This window comes from Crocodylus porosus, unplaced genomic scaffold (assembly GCF_001723895.1).
Source record: "Crocodylus porosus isolate Cpor-Errol unplaced genomic scaffold, CroPor_comp1, whole genome shotgun sequence".
NCBI lineage: Eukaryota > Metazoa > Chordata > Crocodylia > Crocodylidae > Crocodylus > Crocodylus porosus.
In genome coordinates this window covers 25,097,329-25,121,845 of record NW_017728921.1, presented here as the reverse complement: position 1 = coordinate 25,121,845, position 24,517 = coordinate 25,097,329, and the positions used below count along the sequence as shown (strand labels likewise).

The 24,517-nt window shown below is 43.3% G+C and overlaps 1 protein-coding gene across 1 annotated transcript in view; it reads right to left on the bottom strand.

The window, feature by feature from the left end:
- The window catches only part of TPCN1 (two pore segment channel 1), a 69,259-nt gene that overhangs the window by 24,943 nt on the left and 19,799 nt on the right, over nucleotides 1-24,517 (bottom strand). The window contains exons 2-9 of the mRNA XM_019539416.1: nucleotides 12,507-12,631; nucleotides 9,662-9,838; nucleotides 8,174-8,287; nucleotides 6,776-6,906; nucleotides 5,140-5,228; nucleotides 3,015-3,049; nucleotides 2,283-2,341; nucleotides 1,401-1,538 (exon numbers count right to left, since the gene is read on the bottom strand). Of these exons, the coding sequence (XP_019394961.1) occupies nucleotides 1,401-1,538; nucleotides 2,283-2,341; nucleotides 3,015-3,049; nucleotides 5,140-5,228; nucleotides 6,776-6,906; nucleotides 8,174-8,287; nucleotides 9,662-9,838; nucleotides 12,507-12,631 (868 nt within the window). The remainder of the gene's footprint in view (nucleotides 1-1,400; nucleotides 1,539-2,282; nucleotides 2,342-3,014; nucleotides 3,050-5,139; nucleotides 5,229-6,775; nucleotides 6,907-8,173; nucleotides 8,288-9,661; nucleotides 9,839-12,506; nucleotides 12,632-24,517) is intronic.

The window sequence follows — 24,517 nt, the reverse complement described above, 5'->3', positions numbered from 1 at the left end:
GTCCAGAAAGACTACGTCCACTGCTACCCCTGCATCTAAGGGGTAAGTCAAGCTTTGATCTTTATAACATGTCCTGCTAGGCATGCAGCAATAGACACCACAGAGACACACAGGTGCAAAAGCTGCTAGCAGAAGAAATTCTGCTGTGGCAGTGTGAGATCCAAGGGACTTGGGGATCTCTAAGCTAGTTGGACACCACAGAATTAATGGAACCAGAGTTACATTTTCCAATTGGTGCATAGGTAAAGCTACATAGCTCTTATAACTCTACAAACCTGTGCATAATTTCAAATGACATGCGGAGTGCATGATCATTTCAAAGTAGCAGACTCAGGGGAGCAAGGTTTATTTTCTGCTTTTATACTTTCAATAGAAGCTGTCAAATAGGTCCCCAGACAAACCAAACCAAACCTCTACATAGGACTTTACATCAGGTGAGATTGGTTTAAGATATGAATGTCATCCGTACCCATCAGCAGACAAGGTTCTTTGGGTAAATGTGATATCTTGTATTAGATCAACTAAATAGTTGGAAAATGTTCTTTGCAAGCTTTCGGGAACATCTGCAAATTAACAGACTGATGGCATTCAAAGACTACAGAGTTACTGTTCCTATGTATTACAATTAATGTGTAGTACATAGGTATACAAGCACTCAGTAAAGAGGCCTAACAGTATAGTTGCTGTACAGGGTTGCATACTAGGCCTGTGCGAAGCAGCAAGCATTTGATTCTGATGATTTTAGGGACAGTGATTTGAATTTGGCCAATTCGGATCTGGAGATTTAGCTGCCGAATCGGCTAGCGAAGCTTTGGACAGTCCTAACAGAGATATGTTCCCAGGTGTTGAGGAAGGGAGTGAGTGAGGCTGGGGCTAGGGAATGGCAACTTGATATCATCCCACACACAGATCCAAGGGTATGCATCTCCAGGAACAGCCCAGCAGCCCTCCAGGGGATGTGGAGCAGCAAGAGGCATGGCACGCCCCACTCCCCTATACAAAAATTACAGAGATAATGCCAGAGCTGCTACAATTAAAATTTCATCAGCATTACTCAATTTAACCATTTCAACTTTAGAATTCTTTGCTAACTGTCCACCCATATTGACCAAGAATGCAAAATACTTGTACAACACGATACATTAAGATGAGGGAACCTAGTACTGCAGGAAGGTTATTAATAGGCAAGAGGTTGAAAAAAGGAAAGATACTGACGGATATTGAGACAGTTTTTATGAATGATTACAAAAATAACTTCTCTATGACTGATAGTAATATTCACTTTGTCACAAGTATAACCTTTTTAAGCCCAGTAAGTCATTGTTAGCGTGAATGAGTCCAACAAGTACCCTGCTATGAAAACAATGCAAAAAGTGAAGAATCCCACAGCAAGATTAAACTAGAGAAAAGGAGGTTGAGGCTTTTGGAAGATACTTACCAAATTCATTATGAAATAATGCTCAATGGAGAGATACACTATGAAGAAGACACAGGACCAGGGATTTCGGGCATAAGATGGCATCATCACATCAGGGAAACTGTCCCCAAAAGACATAAGACAATTCATCATCACGTAAAATATTTGTATTCATGCAGCTTTTCCACGTCATTAGATAGCTGCACTATGTACACAGAGACTCTGTTTAGATATAGACAACCCAATGTCCTAAAAATTTTCTGCAGGATGCAGTCAGTGGCTTACCAAATATGCAGATTATAGACCTATATACTAACTGTGCCTAAAAACTAACAGGCAGCAAAGATTTGCAACATATCTACTGCTTATTTAAAACAATAAGTGTTCAGGACTGCAGTTCTACAGAGCCCTTACTACAAAACTATGGAGGCTTGTATCATTATTAAACATCAGAACCCCCTTGGAAGATAGGCATCAGCTCACAAGTATCATTATCCTCATTTTCTAGATGGGAAAAGTTAGGCACAGGAATACGAAGCAACTTCCCCACAGCTGCACAGTATTATAGGAGCAGACCAAGGGGAAAAACTACAATTTTCTTCTTAGAACTATGCTTCAACAACAAGGTCATCCTTAAAAATTGGCTTCACTGGGCTTAAGGGTGAAAAATAGCAGTTCCTCAGAGATAAGGAGGGGGGAAAAGTGCATAGTAGTGTCTTTAAGTACAGGTTTCTCTCACAATAGCTTATTCTGTGCTGAGAAAAGACAGGATGCCACAGCTACAGACACAGAAATATTTTTTCTGCTGTGCAAAACTCATTTGGGGAGCAAAGTAAAGTCCCAATAAAAGCAGGCATACACTTACTTTGAAGTGGTCAGAAGGACAAAAAGATTCACAAGGCTGTTCTCTAAGGTACTGAAATACTGAAAGAGAATAAATTCACAACTAAATGCAGGCCAGTCGCATATTGGCATCAAGAAAGCTACACTTCCACAGTGAATCAACTTCCCTTCTAAGACTCACTGGATCTCTCTGACAGTGCTCTTGATGCGCAATTGCTGATTTTTTTTAAAGCCAAATGTAGTGAAATTCTATGTGAAGGATTAAACGATTAAATTCTGCCTGCACATTTTTACAGATTACTCAATTTCCTTATCATCCTGCTATCAGACTTGCTGAGCAGGAACTTATAACTGCAAGATTTTTAAGGGGAGTTTTCCAAGACTATTTGTTCACCTATATCTTTTGCTGCAATTCCAACCATCTGCCTCCCACAAGACAGCCAGAAGCCATGGTTTGCTTTGAACTGTAAAATACCAAGGGAGGAGAGAGTGATAAATGTAGCACCCCTTTGGAATTTCCTGACTGTTTTATTTACTGTTTCCCATGGGGTTTTACCCTTAGCTAACTGCGTAAAAAACCTGATAAGTCTAACCCCTTTTTTATTGCTAAAGTCAAGTAAGATCTGCCCTCCCAGAAAACATGATTCAGGAGCCAAAGTATACCTACATCCTAAAACAGACTGTTTGGATTTGTTCTTTAAAACTGATCAAATGGAATTTAAAATCTAAGACTGACAAATCTCTTGTTACTTACAGGATCCGAGTGGTTAGGAGAAAACAAATAAAAACCTAGAGAAAAATAGGAAGAGGAAAGGAGGGAGGGAAAATAAAAATGTCATTTAATTCCAAGCAACAAAAAAAGGGCATCCTCTAACTTCAAGCCACCTAGTTAAATGACGGTGCTTTTATTTCATATTTATATGCAGCATGTCAGGTGTACACCAGCTTTGATGTTATGCAAGTCTGATTCCTTATCACCTTGACATCTTGTAAAACCTATGCTAAATGCAGAGGATCAGATATTACTGCCAGTGTGAACAACAGGACTTTACTCAAATTATAAGGCCTGAAGTCACTGACACTGATGAATCTTGTAAAGAGAACCTTCAGAAGAGGAAAGTGGAAGTGAAGAAGTTCATTGGGGAAAAACTAAAAGACACCCTATACCAGGGGTGAACAATTATTTGGGCCCATGGGTGAGCTGTCACTGGCTGAGTCAGCTCCTCTCCCCCAACTGCTCACCAAAACTCCCTATGTGGAATGGGGCAGTGGTGTTCAGGAGCAGGATAGGCAGGAGACTGCAGGATCATGGGGTTGGATCACAGGGTGATGATAGCAAAGGGCTGGAGCCAGGGCAGAGCCATGATCTTCTGCCCATGCCCCTGCAAGGGGCACCAGTTCCACAGGCAGGGGCATGCAGGGAGCAGATCACAGCACTGCCCCAGGCCCTGGCCCCGCACTATCACTACCTCAAGATGCCTCTCAGGCCTGGACGCAGCTCCCCTGCAGCTCCATCCTTTTCACTCAGCCACATGTCCTGCCTACATGGGTCTCAGCTAGTCTCCGTGGAGACTCCAGGATTGTAGGGCGGTGACAGTGTTGGGCAGAGGCAGAGCCACGATCTGCTCCCTGCACATCCCTACCTACAGAACTGGGGCTTGCCACAGCCCTGGCCCCATGCTGTTGCTGCCCAGCAATCATGGGGTGTCTTCACAGAGACCAGCCGAGAGCTGCACAGGCATGGCCTAGGGCCAGATGGATGGGGCTATGGGCAGGGGAGGAACTGCATCCAGGACCAGGATCCTGGGGTGGTGACACTGCAAGGTCAGGCCAAGACAAAGCGGCAATCCACTCCCTGCATGTCCACGCCCACAGAGCCCATGACTGTTACAGCAGTGTGCAGGCAGCAGATCGTGGCTGTGCCCCAGGCCCCTCCTCCTGTCTTGCTCCTGGACACCACTCCCCATGGCACCATCCCAGCCACCTGGCTGAGTGTCTTGCCTGCATGGGTCCCACCAGGGCAGATGGGCCAGGGCACTTGGGCAGTAGGGCCAGGTCCAGAGGCTGTGGCACCTGGAAGAAGCCACCACCACTGTCAGGGCTGCCAAGAAACAGTCCAATTGCTGTGCTGCCCCAGCTGCAGCCTGACTGCATGCCCAGTGGTGGCAGGACTGGCTGCATGCGATGTGGGGCTGGGCTGTGTCGCCCCCCCAAATGCCTGGGCACAGGGGGACTGAGGGACCTGCTGCAGGACAGAGAAAATCCCTTGGTGGGCCAGATCCAGTCCATGGGCCATATTTTGCACAGCCCTGCTCTATGCTCTTCTCTCCAACTTCACACATATCCCACAAGACCCCAGCTCAGAACAGAACAAGATTTGGCTCTGCAGGTTTTCTTCTTCTTGGATTATATTCCACCCCCTTTTTTCATTTTCATTTTTCTTTTCATCAGACAACGCATTCCATTTTTATTAGATTCATTCTCTCTTCCCTTTTGTGAATCTTTACTTCCTTCTCATCTTCCTTTTCCCCCTGTTCTCCATCCCCAAAGCAGCAAAACAAGCATTAACTGCCTGCCCATATCCCTGAAGATCTTCCATTTTCACAGCCATTCCCAGATGATGGTATGAAGAGTCAAGAAGCCTAACCATCTTTTGTCATTCTACCAGGTCCCTTGTTTTGACTGAAAACTTGGCATGCCAAATGCTTGGACAGACTGCCTGACCATAGACAGTGGCTGTTCTGCTAACAAGGCAGTGACCATCTGAAATGCCACAAGTTTCCTTCCACCTTGTCATGCCAAATTCTTTTGTCGTGCACTAACTGTTGAAAATTACTGTAAGAAGGTGTTTAGCTTAATCCAACATGAAAGCAACTTACCCAAGATGCCAAAGATCACCATGAAGAAAAGCAAAAGGGCAAGGATGTCGATGAAAGGAGGGAGAGACTGAAAGATCTGTCGTAGATTCCTGAAAAGGAGGAAACATTTAATCCATGTGTCAACAGTGAACTACTGTATGCATGCAAGTGTCTGCATATATGCAGTAGAAAATGTATGGGGATCAATTCTGCATGGGCAGGGAAATATACAGATGCTCCAGCACACTGTCTTCTCACCATCTCTGCTACTATGAGATGTACGTGCTCAGGGTTGGGCTGGACTGACCCCTCCAAAGCGTCTATCCCCAAAACTCTTCCAGCATGTTTGCATATCCCTAGAATCCATATATATCCTAACCAAGTTATGTTAGCTTCAAGAAGTGAGTATGTCAAACTCATTCCCAAGACCTGGCTCTCCCATGCAGCAGCACAATGTTATGTGGCTCCATAACATTAATTTTCCAAGACATTTCTTTTCTCTGAAGTTAGCTTTCCGGTACTGCAAATAAAACTATTTCCATTATGTTACTTTCTTTGGTAGCCTTTAGGCTCTCTAGTCACTTCTTATATAATCTCCCTAAATGAGCACAACACACAAGTTTTAGAGTACACAACATTCTCTATCACAGATGCATCTCCCAGATCACTTCTCTGCAGTGCTACTAGTCCAAGGAATCCCCACAGTAAATATGAAATGCATAGGGACCAACTGGATTGACAATATTCACAGAAGCTGAGAATTTGGTTGGTCTCTGTGAAAAAGCCTGGTCCATACAAAAAGGAGTGAAATCGTTAAGCAAGCAGGAAAAAAAGGGAGGTGCAAAACAGAAAATGGCAGGAAGCCCTAGCATCCTGAAGTATGGGGGAGCAAATTAGAGGCTGAGCCCCCAACATAAGCTCAGTCCAGGCACCAGTCATGAGGCTTGCAAAAAAGCCCAACTTCCGCGTTTCTTCCTGCTTTTCTGCATTGCACTGCATTGCAAATGCCCAGCCCAATGCTGCCTGACTACCCACCCACTGGGGGACCCATGTGTTTTAACAGCACTGTGCGAGGAGCTGCCTCCATTCCTGGTGTGTGGTCAAGCCCGTGGAAGCCATTAACTGCATACTAGACTGCTTACTAACACCCTAATGGCTTCTATGGGCTTAAACCCCTAATCAACCCTATGGAAGCCATTAATTGACGCATTATTAAGCAGTCTAGGATGCAGTTAATAGCTTCCATGGGCTTGATCAACCCTACTGAAGCCATTAATCCCATCCTAGACTGCTTAATAATGAGTCAATTAATGGCTTCCATGGGCTTAATTAGGAGATTAAGTCCATGGAAGCCATTAATTGATGCATTAGCAAGCCCCAGTTTGAGGCCGTCCATCTCCTGGGAGGGGTGGGACTTCTGGAGCCCCTCAGCCAATCAGAGGCATGGGGGGCACCATGCTCTGCCACAAAAATGGCACTGGGCACCATGCTTGGGCTGCAAAGTCAGATGGCAGCTGCCCTGATTTCTGTAGGTCCCTACAAAAACATCTGTGAAAAAGAGTTCTTTTTACAGGCTGCGTATAAAAGCAAAGCTTTAGCTGGATTTCTGTTTCATGTAGAACTAAGGACATAGCCAAGTAGGCAGGCAGCCAGGCACCTTCTAACTGCTCCACAGTAATGGCAATCCACTAAGAAGATGCACCGCAACGCTCTTGTTACTCGGATGTGTGAAGTCTGACGTACTAAGACCACTATGGCCTCTATAAACTGCACAAATAGGACAAAAGTCTGCAAGAGAGAATCAGAGGAGAAAACAACTATTATTACAAAGCAAAAAAACAAAACAAAAACCACAGTCACCCTTCCCCACTGCCAAGATAACGGTCTTCTGCATGTTGGCTAGACTGTGCATTTAGCAACCAAAACAGAAAAATACAAAAGAGGAGTAATATCCAGGCCCAAATATAAAAAGTATGTCCCATATCATTCCCCTCTTATCTCCTGACAGCTGGACAACACAGCCACATTCACAGGGTCCTAAACATGCTTCCACAAGTCAGCACATCGCACTGCAGGATCCCAACCTCTTCCAGAATTTTGAAGTAGTGTTAACAAGAGAAAGATACTTTAAGGGTTTAATTCTAAGTGGGAAAGACCCCACAATTCTGTGATAGGAAACAGTTCATATACCATATTTACTTGACTAAGATGACCCTGATTTTAAGACAACCCCCAACTATTAGGATTCAATATATGGAAAATGTATATTTTTAAAATAATTTGAGGTATAGAATCTAATCACAAGATAGATGTTTGTCTTGAATTCATCTCCCTCCCACTGCTAAGCAAGGAAAATAGTGGCTGGGGGGGAAGAAAGGGGGGAATGCAAGGGACCAAAACCACAGTTTTTGAAATAAACATACTTGTAACTTGCATATATGCAAACTACTATGTGTACTTACAGACTTAGTTCATCCAGAATTGATGCATTTCACTTTTTTGCAAACTGCCTTAAGTTTTAATAAAAGTTTTCCATAAAAAACACATCTGAGCAGCATATTTCTACCTACTTATACATAGTACAAACTATGCATATTAGTCCAAAACCTTAAAAAGGCTCCTGATTTATCATATAGTTCATTGGGCTGGGCTGGGCTCCAGCAAAGTTCACGGCACTTCTAGCCATAGTGACCCCACAGCCCAGCACTGCTCAGTACATACGTGTACTCCAGATACCCTCCCACAAAGGATCCATGTGCTAATTAGCACCCCCATTCATGACTGGAACCAGGTGTTCTTGTCAGGAGTCCTGGGACCCTTCAAAAATGTATATGCAGATGAGGCATGGGGCTGCCCGATGTGACTAGGCCACAGAAAACAGGGCCACACCAGTCACATGGAACAGGCTGAGAGAGGGAGCAACAGAGCCTTTCATCATACTACTATGTGGTTGGGATACAAAACTGACGCTATTTAACAGCCCAATACGTTATCAACAACCAAAGAACCACAATGAGAAAGAGCACTGAACAGGGACAAGAGATAGGGAACTTACCTTTACCATGGTCCTTTTGTGTCTGATGTAGGTGTTGAAGCCTAACCATCTCATCTTCACAGACAGTTCAAAGACCACCACTACTAATGCAAACAGCTCCAGGGTTGCATGGACCTGTAAATCAGACACCCACTACATTTGACCCTATTTTCTACTAGTAACAACCACTTCACAAGCCTCAGTTTTGTTTTCAAGAAGCTTGTGACTTGGACAGCAAGCCACAGCATTGTAGAGGTCAGGGTTTTGTTTGGTTTTTTATAGCATGGCAGGAAATCCTGAATGTTCACTAAATTTATGCAGTTTTTTTCAGTATACCATCCCCTAAGATTTAAACATTGGCAGCATAACATTTTTGGTACAACACCAATATCTTTAAAATGTCTGGCACCCCTTTTTAACAGCTTCTAATTCAAAAGCACTCTCACAATTTATTCCTAATCCTGACAAATCATTTTTAGAAATTCATTTTGAACTGTTTGAGTGCAGCAAATATTTTCTGTCAAATTACTTCAGTTTTTTTTAAATCTCTCTCTCAGAAATAGCCTGTTTTGAAAAATTCTTAAACAGTACAAGAGGAAGACCCAAAGACAGAGGATATTTTTCAAAGATGCAGACATGTTTTGTTTTGAAAATACAATTATGGATAATTGATAAAAATCCTGGATGACTAAAAATAGAATCTTTAGCATAAATGGCAATAATAATTAGCTCTTAGATAGCGGACACAAATACACAAGGACCAGATTTCCTGTGTGCAGGTACAATCCTTCACAAATTGAAGTAGACAAGCATCCATCTATATACATAATTAGGTAAAGACATAAATTCTGCAGTCTGCACCCATAATTTGTTTGTAGATGTGAACCCAAGCAAGGAAAGGTGAACCTTCGAAAACTTATGACTTATGTGTGCAAAGTATTTTAAAAGCCATTAATGAATTGTCAACACTGAGGGGCAAGGTAAATATACCCACTATAAAGAAGGAATCTACAATATCACAATCTGATGACTTGCTGAAGGCCATGGTAAGAATCAGTGTCTGAAATGAGACTGGTGCTACACTCCCCTCAATGCATCACAGGAGGAGGATTTAAACCGTTTGTATTTTAAAGGGTTGCTAATGACTCTCTACCCAAATATACCATGGGCAGTATGACTAGAGAGATGGAACCTTTCTAAAACATCCCGCAAGTAAAAGTTCCCTTGACAATTTGATGGTATCTGAACAGTTCACAATGTTTATTCAGGATAGACAATGATCAACCACACTTTCTTCCTATAAAGGATTTTAAATAAAATTCTTAAATCAAAAAGATATGCCAACAAACAAGATGGAAAACAATTCTGTTGTGCAGGCACATATTTGCTGCAGAAGAAATATTGCTGCTGCTCCCCCTCAACTCCCAAAACAAAGCAGTTACTCCTTCTGGCACTGCTTTCTTCTTCTATGTCCAGCCACCCAGTTCATTCTGCCCTTGAAATACGTACATAGATGCCAAGGCGGAGCATAGGGACGGCAGGGGCCTCGCACAGAGACAGCAGGAGGAGAAGCAGTGCTGTGGTCAGTTCCATTAGGTAGAAAAGGTGATTGTGTGCAAAGAGGTAGGCAGCCAGCGCTTTGGCATTTTCGGGGTGGGTGGAGAATTTATCATTGTCTTCCCCTTCCTATTAAGAAAAACAGCAGCATTAGTTATGTTTTGCACTAAAATAGTCCTGTCCATCTAAAGAGCATTAAGCATTTTAGGAGTGTTAAGTAACACCTGCAGTAGCTCTGTGATGCAAGTTGTATTATCCCATTTTACAGAGAGGTAAGCCTGATCCTTTATTTATTTGGGGCGGGGGGAAGGGTGGAGGAAGTTAGGTGTCACTTGGAGAAGTCAGAGCCAGGACCAGAATTCATAGGCTTTGACTTCCAGGGGCATGCTAATTAGGAGGTGACATTGTGTATATGCTTGTAAACACCAGGCATGCACCTTATATGCACAATAAGTACACTTCAGTAGTATACTACACATCTGTGGTATGCCTGCTTTGAAAGCCAGCAGCCTGCAAATGAAGAACTGTATTGACGTAATTTTGGAAGACAGGCAAAAACTCAGTGAATAGAAGCCCTCTGGGATGGGGTTTTTTGTTTGTTTGTTTGTTTGTTTGTAACTACTTGCACATCTTCCCAGATGAAACTGCTCACTTCTCTGGGGCAAAACTTGAAAGAACGCTGACAAGTTCAGGGCCAACTGGTTAACAGTTGTGGCTTTTGAAGGCCAAGATAAATGCTGGGCCTGGCAAAAATCACTGTGGAGGAGCCATTATTTGGTAGAACACAAATATATTATGTCCAATTCATTCATAATAATTATGTAAGAAGTGGAATCCATGAAAAATTGAAAAGATATATGCACTGATCTGTCATTCCAGCTTAATTAGGCCTTTTAATTTACACCGAAAAAGTCAGTTACTACATTCCAGTTATTGGCTTGCAACTGATTAACTGCAGCGGCTTCATCATTTATGTAACCTCTAGGAATAAGATTATTCAGATTCCACACTGAGCTCCCTTCCCTCCCCTTGACTCTGACAGTTAAATATCTGATTCTTCCCTAACATGGCTTTTCCAAGAAACCAACTGCTCTGGTTGTCATAGGATTTTAAGATACTGAAGAGGGGTGGGTAGGTACTCATGGTCAGAAGGAGATAGTGAAGACAGTGAGAGAGGGTGGGCAAAAACCAATTACACTGCTTTAAGGAAGACTTGCCACCCATCAGGAAGCGTCACTTTTTCTGCTGCAACCATTTCTTCCGTCTACTCCTACCTCACAGTATGTAAAGCTAATTTATACCCTGTGGCATTCAAGGGGTACACTACTGCAGTTTGGCTTTCACTTAATGCAAGATAGGGAAGACAGAAAAAATGCTTCAAAGTGGGAGAACTGTTTAGTCCAGGGATGCTCAACCTCCAGCCTGAGGGCCAAATACAGCCCAGAGCCTTGGAATCTGCCCTACGGGGCTTCCCACAAGTTAGGAAATTCGGTGGAGGGGAAGCAGTGGCAGTTAACACTGCCATCCCTCTCCATTGCCAAAAAATCCCAAATCCAGCATAGCGGGTTGGAGCCAGGCTGCAACCCTCCTCTGCTAATTAAGTCAGGGCCAAGCCAAGCCCCCTTTCCCTGTACAACTAGATCAGGGTTGAGCTGCCCCCTTCAAAGACCTGCTATTGGATCTAATGATCTGATCTCACTTAACCACCTCGTGAGGAAATATAGTCAATTCCAAATAGCAAGAGTGACCTCGTGTTCTGTTCAGCTGTCTAACCAGTTTTGTAGCAAAAAAGAATGGTTAGGCCAGTGATCCAGATTGTAAACAAAACAAAGCAGTGAGCCCCATACAAATGACTGCTCACTTAAAGATGGACCCAACTTCACACCAGTAGGGAACTCTCTTACTCATGCTTCAGAAAACAAATTTGTAGCAAGAAAAGCAGCCCAAATTCTGCCTGTTGGTAATTAATCAATCCAAAACACTGTTGGACAGCTAAGCCCTCTTGCTCAGATAGCACAGCCATGCCTGAAGCTGCTGTTTAACTTAAAATACCTCTCAAATTGTTTAGTCATGTCTCTTCCACTTCAACGACACCATCAATAAAGCCACTGCTGTTGCCTTGATCAATAACGTGCATATCTGAAGAACTAAACCTACTATATGCATTGCAATGAGACACTGTATTAACTCACTGTACAATCACAGCAACTTTCCAAGTTAAAAATGAGTTCACATTAAAAAACTTAGGAGTGTCCCAAGTAGCACTTTTGGCTTGGTATTGTCATCACTTTATTGATGAAGACTTATTGCACAAATTAAGTACTAAGGTCCAAGCCAGGTAAGCAGAAATGCTGTAAGCAGCAAAATGTTTAGCCTGTTGGGACAAGGAACAGGAAGCAAGGAGCACTTTGAATCACTCATTAGTGACTGAATGATGGACTGCACATCCACCTTCTCTTCACTGGAGGGAAAACTGCTGCACTGGAAAGTCTTTTCAAGGGGTGGAAAGAAATAGAAGAGATACAAAATAGTCAGGGACCCAAGAGATGCTTTTCACAGAAACAATTATATTTCAGCTACTACCTATATCTATGTCTCAGTTTCCTGTTCTGACTGTAAGGAGACAGTCCCTGGCAAAGAATCAAGATTCTAAAATTGCAATGGCACTGATATAGTTTTCTGTATTTAATAATCATCATGACTCAAAAGTTCATTTCACCAAATTATATACCAGCAGGCTACTCTCCTCCTCAAACATGGGGCAGATGCTTACATTGCAACACTAAGCAGGGCTCACCTGGAGGTAGATTGCTGCCTCTTGGTAGTTCATTTCCCAGTTGTGTCTGGCAGAACTTTGCCGAGAGCAGCAGTCCCCTGCTGCTGGGCTGGACACATCATTAACAATATCATAGTTGCCTCCATCTGTGTTGGTAGGACAGGGTGAGAGAGAGAGGAAAAGAGGGTCAATTTACAGCTGAGCAAGGCAAGTTTATTCAGGAAGAATGTACCAGCCGTTGGTCTGAAATACAAGCAGATCAGGTAGCGAGTGGACAGTCAAGAGACACTGGAGCAGAAATTGACAATTTATACAAAGTCAAATCAACACTTCACGTATAGCAGCTTTCAAAAGGAAGACCGTTACTAAGACCAGCTCCACCGTGCTCTGCGCACCTTATAACAGAACAAGTTATTCTGTTTTGGTAGAATCCAATTTTTATATGGTAAGGGTATCACCTGGAAAATGATACCAGGAGACACCATGCATACCTGAGATGGTGATAAGCGACTTGTATTATATGAGACAGATGCACACAGAAAAAAAATCTTTCAAAATACCTTTCTGTCAAAATGATCTAAATAGAACCACATTTCATTCTAGCTTTTAGGACTCAAGTTTTAATCCTACATGTATGTTACATCTCTGCAAAACAAAACCCTCTACTATTGGGGGGGGGGGCAGCAAAATGCATCCTATGGGCCAGATTAGGACCATCAGGCGATTTCATCTGGCCCGTGGGCAGGTGCCTATCAATCACTGCATCTGGCCTGCCCCTGTTATGCTCGCATGGGGCTGAGCCCTGCTCACTCCCATGGGGGCAGCATGTACTGTACTCCCACACTCGCCCATGGGACAGCTCTGACCCCAGCCCCACAGGTAGGGAAGTGGTGGCGGCAGACAGGAGGGAAGTGGTGGTGGCTGGCCAGCAGGCAGGAGAACAGGGGAGTGACAGGGGAAGAGCGGCAAGTGGGAGAAGTGGTGGCAGGAGCAGCAGCGGGGGGGAGGGGAGGGGAGTGGTGGTGTGTGGGAGTGAAACAGCAACTGGGCAGGAGCGTGGGGCCGTGCTGGTGCCATGGAGACAGTGCTGGCGAGGACCCAGGGTGGGGCAGCAGGAGCACGGACCCCAGACCACCAGGGGTGCAGGGTCTGTCCGCCTGGCTTCATCATGCAGGGCTCACATGTAGTTCCCAGGTTCTGTCTGAGCCACGCACCTCTGGGGGGAGCCCCACACGATGGAGCCGGTGGCCCAGCCCCACTCACTGCCTCACACAGGTCATGGGAAATGGTGGGGAGCTCTGCAACTTGGAGCTGGACCGGCACTGCCCCTCTCCCTGCGAGCCCCATGACCTGCACCTCCAGCTTCATCATGTAGGGCTCCCCACAGCAACACAGGGCTCAAGCAGAGAGTCTACTAGGTCACAGCCTAACATTGTTACAAGTCCCATTTGGAAACAAACACACGCCATAGTAAAAGTCCTTTCCCTGAAGAGATTATAGTCTAAAATGACAAAAACAGAGGGCGGGAGAAAGAAAGGACTGTTATTCACAGAAGTGTAGGGCTGGAAGGGACCTCATGAGATCACTGGGTCCAGCCCCCCTGTTCTGGGCAGGAAAGACTGCTGAGGTCAAATAATGGTTGCAATCTCCCTCCACAATCACTTGCACTTGTTGCACTTCCACTTCCTCACCCTTGAGCAAAATCGTGACTCCAGTCACTTTGTTTACCTCTGACCCTGCCCACCTTCATTATACAGAGGGAGTATTCAGGCATAAAGGCCCAGATCAAAAAAGTTGCTTGGGTACCTACCTCCCATAGAAAGAAAGTTCGAATTTTTCCAAAAACGACAACTAGATGTAGTCATCTATTTTTGTAGGTGCTCCATCAACACAGACAAACTCTTTTAAAGACTAGACGCTAAAAACAGAAACACTCAAAACATACCAGGCTTTTCTTCAAAAAGCAGAAAGTCTTAAAAGAATTGCCCTAGGTCATACAGAAAGCCTCTGGCCAGCAATTCTCAACGAAGGTGCTGCAAGATTCTGTGCAATATTAGCACTGTTAGATGTACAAACACCTACATGCAACTCACAAGATAAACCCCGAGTTTTCAAACAGGAATCTATAATATCCAAACCATTCTGACCTGTTGTGGGCTTTCTAAGTTCTTCACAGCAGGATTGCTCTGTTTTGTTTTGTTTTTTCAGCATCAAAAAAACAAATGAAAGCAAAGAGCTGGCATTTTCCAAGGGTGCCTTTAGTCTAATGAAATTGATAATTACTGCGTTAGCAGAACAAGAACAATCTCAGAGGACCAGAGTGTCAGTCTTAACCACATAACCATTGTTTTTCCCGGATAGTTTCCTGAGAGAGGTATGATAAAGGCCAGCCTGGAAGGAAATGGATTTCCAACATAAATAAGCTTTGTGCCATTATTTGAAAGTTGTTATGCAGAACTTCTTAATCTGCATGTTCTGAGAACTTATTTGGGGCAAGAGGAAGCTGTAATCGTGCTTTCATTTCCTCTCCAATACTTTCACAGTCTGCAAGTATACCACTACCAGAAGGTGAACTCCATCTCACTGCTACTCCAGACTGGATACAGACATTTTTCCTATTGTACATCACAGCCTGCTCGCAATGAAACTAGACACTGTTACATTAATATCCCTGTGTACATATATGTGTTCTAGCTGTGTTGCTCCTGCTAGCGAAGGTATGGTGGTGTGAGAGACCCTCAAATATGCCAGTGAACATGACCTTTGGTTTGGCCTCTGATCAGTGAGATAAAGCAAACAGGCAAAGAAGGAACCTATCGTGGAAGGGCTTGAAGGTCAGTCTCTTCAAATAGTCCCAAGACAATCCTTCCTTGTTACTCCACAGCCACAAACATCTTGCTTATTTTAGAGGTTCAGAGGAATTTTGGAGTAGCTGGAACACAGACACGGGCTGTGCGAAGCTTCAGTTGCCGATTCAATTTGGAGGAGATTCAGTTCAATTCAGTGGCCGAAACTCCAAAATCAGGGGACAAATTAAAAGGTCTGAATTGATTCAAAGCTCTCCAAATCGATTTGAAAGAGATTCGGAGAGCTTTGGTGATTCAGGCAGTCTTCGCCCACTGCAGCAGAGAGCTGGATCCAGACTCCATGCTAGTAAGTAGGGGGCGGGAGGGGACCATGGGGGAACCCCTGCCAGGCCCCATCACCTGCCTGCTCCCCCAGAGCCCCCCCGACCTCCACCCAATCCCCCCCACCCCAGCTCCCAGTTGTTTAAAAAAAAGCCACCACTCACCGGGTACTACCAGGTGAGGGGGCAGCCATGGGGGGGCTGGGAGGGCAGGTGGGGGCCAAGGGGTTTGTGCAGAGCCCCCCCCATGTGGTATGGGGCAGTGGAGAGCAATAGAGATTGCCCCGCCAAGCAGCAGCTGGTGAGTGGGGGATTTTTTTTTCCCCCTTCAAAAGAGCTGGGCGCTGGGGTGGGTGGGGCCTGCGTGTTTCAGAGATTTGGCCGACTCAATTCAGGACAGTGATTTGAATCACCAAATCAAACCACTGTCCCCCAAATAAGCTGAATCCGAATACAAAGTGAATACTATCTGCTTCTCACAGGCCTAACAGACACAGGACTGATGCACTGCAGGGGAAGAAGGAACAACCCTTTATCTCCTAGTAACAAATGGTTCAGCAGATGCATTTTCTTACTAATAGAAGCAGCACATATATTTATCTCCAACCAACACAATTATCATCAAAATACCTATGTACAACAGTCTTACTTTACTTTACAGCAAGGGTGGGCAAAACACAGTCCATGGGCCACATCTGGCCAGCCAACTGATTAGATCTGGCCCACAGGCAGTCACCCACCAATTAACTGCATCAGGCCCTGCCTGTGGCTGCCTCTGCTGCACTCTGCTTGGGGAGAAGTCCTGCCCCAGGCAGAGTGTATTCTGCTCCCAGCCTCTCCCAACAGCAGGCACAGCTTCTGAGCAGGCCTCCTGCTCCTGCCACTGCCCAGGGAACTGTTGGGCTTCCTCAGCCTCCAGCAACTCAGGAAAGCAGCTGCCACCACTGGCAGCAACAGAAGCCCCTGCAAGAGGGCAGGTGATGGACAGACACAAGGAACTGAGCCTGGCATCACCAGCTCCCTTGGAAGCAACATTAGCAGGAGCCAGTGCAGGCTCAGCTGTGGCCCTGCTGTGCAGGTGTGGGACAGAGACTGCACAGCTGCAGCATTCAGGGAGCAGGGCTCTGCCTGCAGCTCACTCTGGTCTTGCTCACGCAGGGCAAGGCAGTGTGTGGATAGAGAGGGGAAAAGAGGGAGGGGACATGAAGGAGCCCCACACAAAAAAACCCCACTAAACAAGCCCTGGACTCATTGAGTACTGTCAGGAGGAAGGATGATCCCTACTGCCCCTCCACACCCCCAGCCCAGTTTGATGCAAGTACTAACAAATGACTGGAAAGCCTTTGAAGTATTAACACCAATTTAATTACTCTAGTTTAAAATAATTTTACCATTACTATAACCTGACAGCAACCCACAACATTTAAGAGAAGCAAAAAAAAAACCACAACAAAAACACCCTTAAAAGTTAACAAGTGTTTGTAGTTTTACAAACATTTTCTTTAACCCATACACTAATGTTCTTAGGAAAGATACCTTTCCTAGAATGGACTCACACCAATGTTCTTCGCAAGAAAAAGCACAAGTCATGCTAAGTTAAGTAAAAACCTTTCAGCAGCAAACATTCAGTCTAGAAAATGCTGATACAGAAGAGATGTCCCAAAGGGACTAAGCTTGAGAGTATGAAAACAACTTTCAGAACTGTGAGCCAGAAACAAAATTGTAATACCAATATGCTTTCTTTCTTCCCCAAACCAAATCAGTTTCTGTGCTAGTTGTACAGAGAACGGAAAGCTTGTAAGCAAAGGGTTCCATTTATTTATAGGACTACATTTATTGTACATGTTCATCCCAAAGGGGTACCAGAAGGTTGATCTAGGACCCCTAAGGCATCAGCATCATCTGGCTAATAAATAATAATAAAAAAAATAATAAGTAGTTTGGCAGCCATCCAGGTAGCTAATAGCCTTAGCTGGTCCCAAGATAACAATGACAGATGAATGCAACCCTCCACTCCACTTGGCTCATCCTGTAGAACATCCTTAATGGCATTTACCATTAGCATCAAGTTCAATCAGACAGCAAGATCTCTCCACAGGACTCTCACAATCTTCTAAGTGCATGGCAGGCAGCTCCTACCACTGGTCCTTCCTTTGCTTTGGGAAGCAGATGCACAGTATTTGGAGATGGTAGCAGGTGAAAAAAGAGAAAACAACTAGATAGTCTCTTCCCTCCTCTTAAAGTTACTACGCGATTTCAAGGCTCACTCAAGGGAAAGCCAAAGAATGAAAAGTTTACTTCTGACTTTTCACAAAACAAACCAAAAACCCAAACCCCACCAGAAAACATTTTGTCCCTACAAGGAACATAGGTAAGGCAGTTAAAATTCTGCCCTACATTTGTCAAAAGCAGGATGCTCTTGATTTTTCAGTTGTTTGAAGGTTGAGTTACTGGATACAGAGCCTCTGAGAAAGATTCTGGCTAAAGAGCCCTTGGTTCAGCCTTCTTTTATTTTGACACACAGCACAATCTGCTGAGTCCAGCAAGCACTACAGCTAATGGGAAAGGATTCACTACAGTGCTGACTGGTCAAGTAAAGAAATCCCAGCCCTTTTCTCCTCCCTTCCACACCCCCACTCCAAACACAACATTAAAGAGATATTGGTGGAGTCCACAGTACAAAGGGTGTGAAGCAGTAAACTGGCTGAGCCAGTCGCAGATGGTAATGTTTCCTCCACCCTGATGCAACTTATCCCAAACGTTCACTTTAAAAAAAAAACAAAAAAAACAACACACACAGCTGGCCTGCTTACACAAGTCAACCAAAATGATACTGCAGGGATTCCAACATTTCCATTCACTGGAGCACAGCATGCGCCTGTGTAAATAGTTTCCATATGCCATCATAAAAGAAGAGAGGGATGCAAAAGTTTCCTGGACCGAAATAGCTCCCTTTATGAAAAAAGCTCCCTGATGCCATCAAGGAAAGGAAACATTCTCTGTGGGCTGACACGGTAAGCAAACCTCTGCTGCCGAGATCTGTGGGAAAGGTGCATTGTTTCCAGAACTGGATCAACACCAACAGAGTCATGCATAATCTATCAATAAAAGGACTTTCCTCTTAGGGGAAAAAACACTTTGAAGCAAGTCCCATGGAAATTCAGCTGGAAAAAACAGGCTCATTAGAAATGAGGGTATCAGCCTTAAGAAGTAGGGAACACACCATAGGCTTAAGGACTGCAGTGAGATGGGGCTTAATTAGGTACAAATAGCCATTTTAAATCTCCATTTCATTTGAGGTTTGTTGCTAGTGCCTGCATTTCTACTTTTTGCCAATACATGCATTTCTTTAGCCTATGTTCCTCCATTAAGCTAGAATATTTCACTGCTGGGGTTAACTGCTGTCAGCTCAGTAATGTTTCACTAAGTGAGGGCAAAGATCCAACAGCTCCAAACAGGTGCTTAAGAAGGGAACCAATTCCAGAAGCGCACACTTTCTGCAAGGATTCAAAGACAGAGCCAGCCAAGCACTGGTGATCATGATGGAAGATGGAAAGAAATTGAGACATCCTCATCTTGCTCTGCTGATGGCTTTACATCAGCTGATGACTTGGTAAGGAGGGATGTGATTGTAGGAGGTAGACTTCATTTGTTTCTTTCAGAGAGAAACAAGAAATGGTCTTCCTTCTCCAGATGTCCTTACATGCTTGAGAGCCACATGCTACTCGATCCTATCGTTAAAAAAAAAAAATATGGAACCACTGAGAGGAGACTGAAAAAGTATGGGACCTCATAACAGATCCACATTCTTCTTAAAATATGAATATTCCAGACTCTGGGACAGATGGGAATATGTTCTATAGACCTGAATAAAAATAATGTGATCCAAGCAAAGCAGAAGCGATGGTGGCTGATGGAGGGAAGGATCCTAAAGAACTGGTCTGGAGCACTTGATATCAGTATCACCACCTTGCAATTAATCAACACAGAGACTAGTCTCAGGATCACAATAGATTCACATCTCCTGCACTCATCTGGCTAAACGACTGTGCCCTCTCTTCACAGACGCCAGGTAACGACAGTCTATAATCAGGGCTGTCCAACTTTTGAGTGCCAGTTGGACATTTTTGGTCTACATCTTTGTCGCGTCAGGGCTGGACCCACTCTGTAGGGAGAAAATCCTGAAAGCCACATGGAAAATGCAGCTGATTTGACATAGGTAAAGTAGGCCAATGAGAACAAAATCCACTGATGCTTTACCTGCTTTGAAGAGGCACAATTTAACTGACAGCCTATTTAAATATCTCGGGCTCCATTTTAAAGCTCCAATACTACAGAGACTGCTTTTGTCAACATCCTCTTTCCCACTCACTGTTTATTGTGACAGCTTTGTTTGACTGGCATCCTGTGGCTAAGAGGACTCCGCTTCAAACCAGGAGAAGCCAGTAGAAAAAGATGTCATCACTGAAGTGGCCATAGCTGTGAAATTCACTCCTATGAAGACAATGCAGATTACTAGCTTTATTTAGATGCGTAGGATATGTCCATCTGTGCCCCCCACCCAAGTGATGGGCATTGAAAGACCACCCCCTCCCAGGGGAATAATGTGCCATTACATACCTCAAGCAAACATGGTTTCTTCAACTTTCCCATTTAATACAGCTGACAAATATTTCTGAGATCTTACTCTCTCTCTCTCTCTCTCTACCTATATCTATCTAACAATAACCAAGATTATAAAACAGCCTAGACTTCTGCTTCAGCATTTAGTCCAGAATGTAGTTATTACCTCATAAACATGAGGCTCCCTCACGTTATCATCATGCAAACTACAGGGAGCTGAATATGCATGAAAGCTGAACAGATGTCCCTCAGCATGTTAAGCCACTTGTATATATTATCACCTGTTTTTATCAGCCATGTTGCCTAGCTCATCTTATCAAATACAACCCAGTGAAACAGCATGTTTAACCAGATGAGTACAAAACTCATGCTACCATCTCTTGTGATATATATTTAAAAGCTGGTGAACTGACTTAGCGTGCCACAAATCAGAAATCTGGAAGTTATTTTCATTTGTGGAATAACAGTACTGCTAATATACTGGTGCTGCGAGAGGTAAATGGCAGTTTGACACATCTTATAGACTAACAGCATTTAATCAGTCTGTCCAGTAGCTTGTTATTTCAAATGTCAAACTAAGACAAATCCTATAAAATAAACAAATAATAAACCTCACATTCCTCCCAAAGCCATATGGCATGTACAGGGCATTCTCTAAACTTAGATGTAAAATGCACCAGAAAGCAGGGATGAAGATAAAATTTCCCTCAGCGCAGCAACTGAAGAGGTGTGCTTACAGACCCCATTTTGCATCTGTAGTCTACAATCTTATCTTAGGCGCTGGACGAATGCTTATTAACAGAGAGTTCCATCTGCTACCTGTTCTCCAAGAGTCTCTTCTCCCTGTTTTATTCCGTCACGTGGTTTTGCCTTGTGCATTTGTTTCTTACATTGCTCCTACTACAGGAAAGCCTGATCACTGCAGAATTTTCAAATACCTTTGATGTACAGTAAATACACAAGGCACCTGATGCATTTTCTTTTTCTTCAGCTTAGTTTGTCTAAATACCCCTACTAGTCAAATTCCGGACTCTTTAGGATTCCAAGCAGTCAAGAGCACCATTGATTGAAAGTCAAGGATTCTTCACTATGGCTCAAAAGCCACCGAGTCAATTAATATTTTTAGGATAAGTATATGAAGACCATTTGTCAACTTACAAGTGCTACTTAGCATCCCATGAAAAATAAGTTACTTACCACCAATACCTTTTGTTTTCCAACTGCATTACTCCCACAGCCACACTATGAGTCATGTACTCAGTAGCCTCTTCCACTAAACCTTTTTCAGTTGGGCATGCAATGCCTACAGAGACGTGTTATGGAAGCAACAGCATAAAGGAGAATTTAAACTGTTATAAGCAGAGAAAGATTCAAATATTCTTAATAACTGAAAACTGTACCTGCTCCTTTTGCACTGATGTAGCTCAAGCCAAATATTAATATAAATTCAAAGGCTTTTTACTGGCTAAATACAGAGCCACATTTGTTTCTACATGCTGGAATTCAAAAGAAAAGGCAATTTCAATTTCTTGTGCACAGTTAAAATGTCAAAAGCGCAACTAGTTTCACATCCTTTATTTTGCCCTTGACAAATCAACTTTTCTACTGCAAAGAGGATGAGCCAAAACCACAATAAAGACAAAAACTACTTTGCAGGAATTACTGAATGTGATTTTATCAATTCTTTTCACTACTTATGCTTATGTAATCTTGTTAATTGTCTGCCATAACTATGATAAGGGCATTGTATATACACACAGGTAATATTAGTTCATTACAGGAATTTAACTACTGACACACACACAGATTCCACAAAACCATGCAATATTAATTTCAAACAAAACAAAACAAAAGAAAAAGAATTGGCTTCAACTCTCCAGTTCTACTAACTAAACAAAGTATTGCCTTATGGTTTCGAACAGGAGAGACAAACTGCCCTTAGCAAACACTGCAAAAAGGTACTGTATCTTCTTGCATACACTGCACTCCCCTATTAAAAAAAAAAACACACAAACTTATTTTCAAAAAGATGGGGGGAAAGGTCCAGAGCCTGCAGGTTTACTTTCAAATCTTCCCCTGGCAGAGGATTAAGCTGCAGAAACTGCTGTTACCATACTTCTTTCATTATAACATTCCTAGTAGCTGAATTTTGGGAAAAGGTGCATGCTGTATGCCAGAAAATATGGTTAAAAACAAAACAAAACAAATAAAACCTTGAAACTTTACAGGAAGAAATCTGAAAAACAGTATCTAAAGTCCTTGAACTACTGCATTTCCTTAACACACCCCAGTGTTAAGCCTAGACATTTAATTTCCAATATAAAAAAAAAAAAAAAACCAGAAAGAAAGAGACAGGAAAGGAATGTGCCACTGTTTAAAAAAAACCTGAATGTGTACGATGATCATTTGCTAAATGAATCTCTCATTGTTTTTCCCCCAAAATGATGCCCACTGGATTTTCCCAGTAGTTTGGGAAGATGTTTGATAACACTACAATCTGGTGTTTTCTGAGCAGCAATGCTGCCAAGTGAGAAACCCAAGCTTGATTTCTAACTGCAACCACCAGTGATTGTCTGGGTGAGCAACAACATCAGTGGATGAAGAGCTCTGCTTATGCAGGGATTCAAAACAAGCTGATTGCACCACCGCTATTCACCAATACATTATCATCCCTGTTACTTTCAAAACAGGCTGGCCCCTGCAAAGTGTGATACTAACTTAATTACTCCCATATACTAGCCTTTCCACAGTATATTGTCTGAAGGAAACCAGTTAGACATGTTTAATTTTCTTATGGTGACACAGCACAAAGTATATGTTCATCAAATTCTTCTTTTAGACTATTGAGACTACGGCCCTCGATGGTCAAAGTATGCCACTGGCAAGCCTACCAACTCATCTCAGCTGAACAGCCTTCAAGCCACCACTAGCTTTCCAAATGGTTCCTCCTTCCTTGTGGCTTTTTTGGAAGGGTGCATTCCTTGGAGTTTCAGAACAGCAGAGACTCCCTATGCCTGAAGAAGGGCGACTGCACCCAAATGCTTGCCAAGATCTTTTTTCCAACTACTCAGCTGGTCTAATAAAAGATACCACATCTACTCAAAGAACCTTGCCTGCTTTATGTCCTTAGACCAACATGCCTACAACCAAAAATCCAGCACACTAAGGAAGAGGATCAAGTCTAGAACAACTGCTGTTTCCCTGATAACTTCTTTTCACTAACACACACAAACGCACAAAAATCACATGTGGGAATAATTTACACCAGAAAGACACCAAAATAAGTTTTTCCCCACACCACCTCTTGGTGGGAACCACTTGTTCCTATGGGGCTCACTCTACAGGAAACATTTCCTGAAATCATGTTACAGATGCCTGAAGTATTAACAGCACTGAAAGTAGGGGGTCAACATGTGGCAACACTTTTATATCAGCAAAATGGTTCTCTGGCAACTACTTAAAAAGGGAAGAACAACCCAAAAAAGAGTTAGAGGAGAAGTAAACATGCATGTAACTGTGTGTGTGTTCCAACTGCTGATGAAAGAATAAAACTGGAAAATATTAAATTAACAAAATGTAATGGTAATTTCATGGCAGAATTTGAACTGAACACAGTGGGAACTATATATATATTGAATTCACTGCAAAACAACTTACAAAATGTGTAGTATACCTTCATGATGTTGAAAAACTCAGTTCTACTCACATTCTTCAGAAAAACCAATTGTGACCATCTAGTCTGCCCTTGCATGAATTAATTCCTGCTTCAAGTCCTAAACCTATAGTTTGGGTGAGAAACATCTTTCAGAAAAACATGCAATGTAGAATCTACTACAATGCTTCTTAAATTGTTCCAAGGGTTAATTTGGACACCTGAATTGGACATCGCAGCCCATTATGGGTGACACCAGTGGCAGGACTAGCACCTAGGCAGACAAAGTTCTTTGGGTAGATGTGATATCTTTTATTAGACCAACTAAATAGTTGGAAAAAAATTATTTGCGAGCTTTTGGCCACAAACACCCTTTGTCAGGCATAAGGAGACTGTCAGTGTTGTGTGTTCTCCAAGGTAGAAAAGCAGCTAATTTACAACATGCAGGTCTGTGAAAATGCAAATGAATGGAAGTTTAGAAGACAATGGGTAGAGATGGTAGGGGGAGGCAAGGTGCAGTGGGGAAGGGAGGGAAATGTGTAAAGGAATGCAAGTGTTCAGCTGGAGGCAGGTTACCTGGGGTATCAGATGTCAGGCAAATTATAAAGTGCCATAAATCCAATGTCTATA